The sequence below is a fragment of the Jaculus jaculus genome, chromosome 5, assembly GCF_020740685.1.
Source record: "Jaculus jaculus isolate mJacJac1 chromosome 5, mJacJac1.mat.Y.cur, whole genome shotgun sequence".
NCBI classification, from domain to species: domain Eukaryota; kingdom Metazoa; phylum Chordata; class Mammalia; order Rodentia; family Dipodidae; genus Jaculus; species Jaculus jaculus.
The window spans coordinates 81362685-81364678 of NC_059106.1; the positions used below are offsets into that span (position 1 = coordinate 81362685).

The following is a 1994-nucleotide window of genomic DNA, read 5'->3' on the forward strand; positions in this document are numbered from 1 at the left end:
ACCACCATGAGTTTGTGGCCAACATGAGACTACATAGTGAATTCCAGGTCAGTTTGGACTACAGTGAGACCCTACCTCAAAAAAACAAAATAAACAAATTTTAAAAAAGGTGATTTTTAAAAAAATTTTTATTAACATTTTCCATGATTATAAAATATATCCCATGGAAAAAGGTGATTTTTAGATAATTAATATATCTACTTAATTTGAATGAGAATTGAAAATAGATTCAAACAACTTTGAACATCACAATGTTAGCTTTCTTTTTCTTTTTTTTTTTTTTTAGAACAACTCAGCAAAATAAAATTCCGGTTTATTGTTGGACATTGTTTCACACATACATCAAACAGGCCAAAAAAATAAACAGCAACTTCATAGACAAAAAAGGAAAAAAAGAAGCCTTTTATCTTTGGCCTTTTTAACCATCTCATACAAACCAACTACTTATAGTACAGCTAGGTACATACACAAAAAAAGTTACTGGAATGCTCGGAATAAGATTGTTTTTTTGTTTTGTTTTTTTTACAAGGTTTTTTTTTTTTTTTTTTTCTCCTTTGAGATTATAATGAACATGGTCACACCACAAGTAAAGTCAGAAGTAGGACAGAGAACGCTCTGAAGGCTGGACTGGTCATCCGTTATCATTAAAAATGGCTGACCCCTAACAATATGTACAAAAATATAAAATGTAAATAAAAAATACAAACAAATTTTCCTTTTAAAGTACTTTAAAAAAAAAAAAAAGCAGGGCCTCGGAAGTTTTGGTTTTCTCCTCCCCTGTTGCAAATTCTCATTGTGGTTTTGGTGGGGTGGTGAAGAGCGTGTGTCATCTGCGGGTGGCGCTGCCCGTGGGTGGCGGGCGGGCCTGCTTCTCTACTCGAAGGTGACCACGTTTAGATTCTGAGACGGGAAGTGGAGGGTGAATAGGTCACGGTGGCCTTTTTTCAATAACTTTTCCTTTTTTGCTGTCTAGTCATTCTCATCAGTCTTCTGCTTCTTGGTATCAACATCATCATCCTCATCATCTTCAGCTGCCCGCTTGCCCGTAGCTGCCTCCGCCTCCTCATCTTCATCTCCATCCTCTTCCTCACCATCACCTTCTTCTTCCTCCTCCTCCTCTTCCTCCCCACCTTCTTCTTCTTCTTCATCTACCTCATTGTCACCCTCCTGTTCTCCATTTTCCTCATTAGCATTCCCATTGGCAGGGGCTTCTCTTCCATTCTCTGCCTCCTCCACAACTTCCTTCTTTTCCTTCAAATCCTTGGTGGTGATCTCGGAGCTGGTGTCCACAGCCGCGTCTGACATGGTGGGGCACGCCGGTGAGCCGGTGCAGCGGGCGAAAGAGAAAGCGAGAGTTCGAAGACTCTGGCGAAAAGGCTGCCGGAGTCCGCGGCCGGAGAGAGGGAGGGAAGGCAGGCGACGGTGGAGTCTGCGGCGAGCGGAGAGACGGGGACCAGGAACAATGCAAAGATGGCTTTTCCGAGCAGCCTGTTACGATGTTAGCTTTCTAATTCCATAAAAATAGTTTGTTTTTTTTTTTGAGACTTGTTTATTTTTTATTTATTTATTTTTTAATTTTTATTAACATTTTCCATGATTATAAAATATATCTCATGGTAATTCCCTCCCTCCCCACCCCCACACTTTCCCGTTTGAAATGCCATTCTCCATCATATTACCTCCCCATTACAATCATTGTGATTATATATATACAATATCAACCTATTAAGTAGCCTCCTCCCTTCCTTTCTCCACCCTTTATGTCTCCTTTTCAACTTACTGGCCTCTGCTACTAAGTATTTTCATTCTCACACAGAAGCCCAGTCATCTGTAGCTAGGATCCACATATGAGAGAGAACATGTGGCGCTTGGCTTTCTGGACCTGGGTTACCTGACTTAGTATAATACTTTCCAGGTCCATCCATTTTTCTGCAAATTTCATAACTTCATTTTTCTTTACCGCTGAGTAGAACTCCATTGTATAAATGTACCAC

At 40.2% G+C, this 1994-nt stretch overlaps 1 protein-coding gene across 1 annotated transcript; it reads right to left on the reverse strand.

Moving 5' to 3' along the window:
* Positions 1-292: 292 nt before the first annotated feature.
* On the reverse strand, positions 293-1482 carry LOC101599501 (prothymosin alpha-like). The gene has a single exon (XM_045150088.1). It carries the CDS (start codon positions 1303-1305, stop codon positions 970-972), a length of 336 nt encoding a protein of 111 aa, XP_045006023.1. The 5' UTR covers positions 1306-1482; the 3' UTR covers positions 293-969.
* Between the last annotated feature and the right edge of the window lie 512 nt (positions 1483-1994).

What these genes read in the sequence shown, in the direction of transcription:
- LOC101599501 (XM_045150088.1), bottom strand. Translation starts at nt 1,305, where the DNA reads ATGTCAGACGCGGCTGTGGACACCAGCTCCGAGATCACCACCAAGGAT.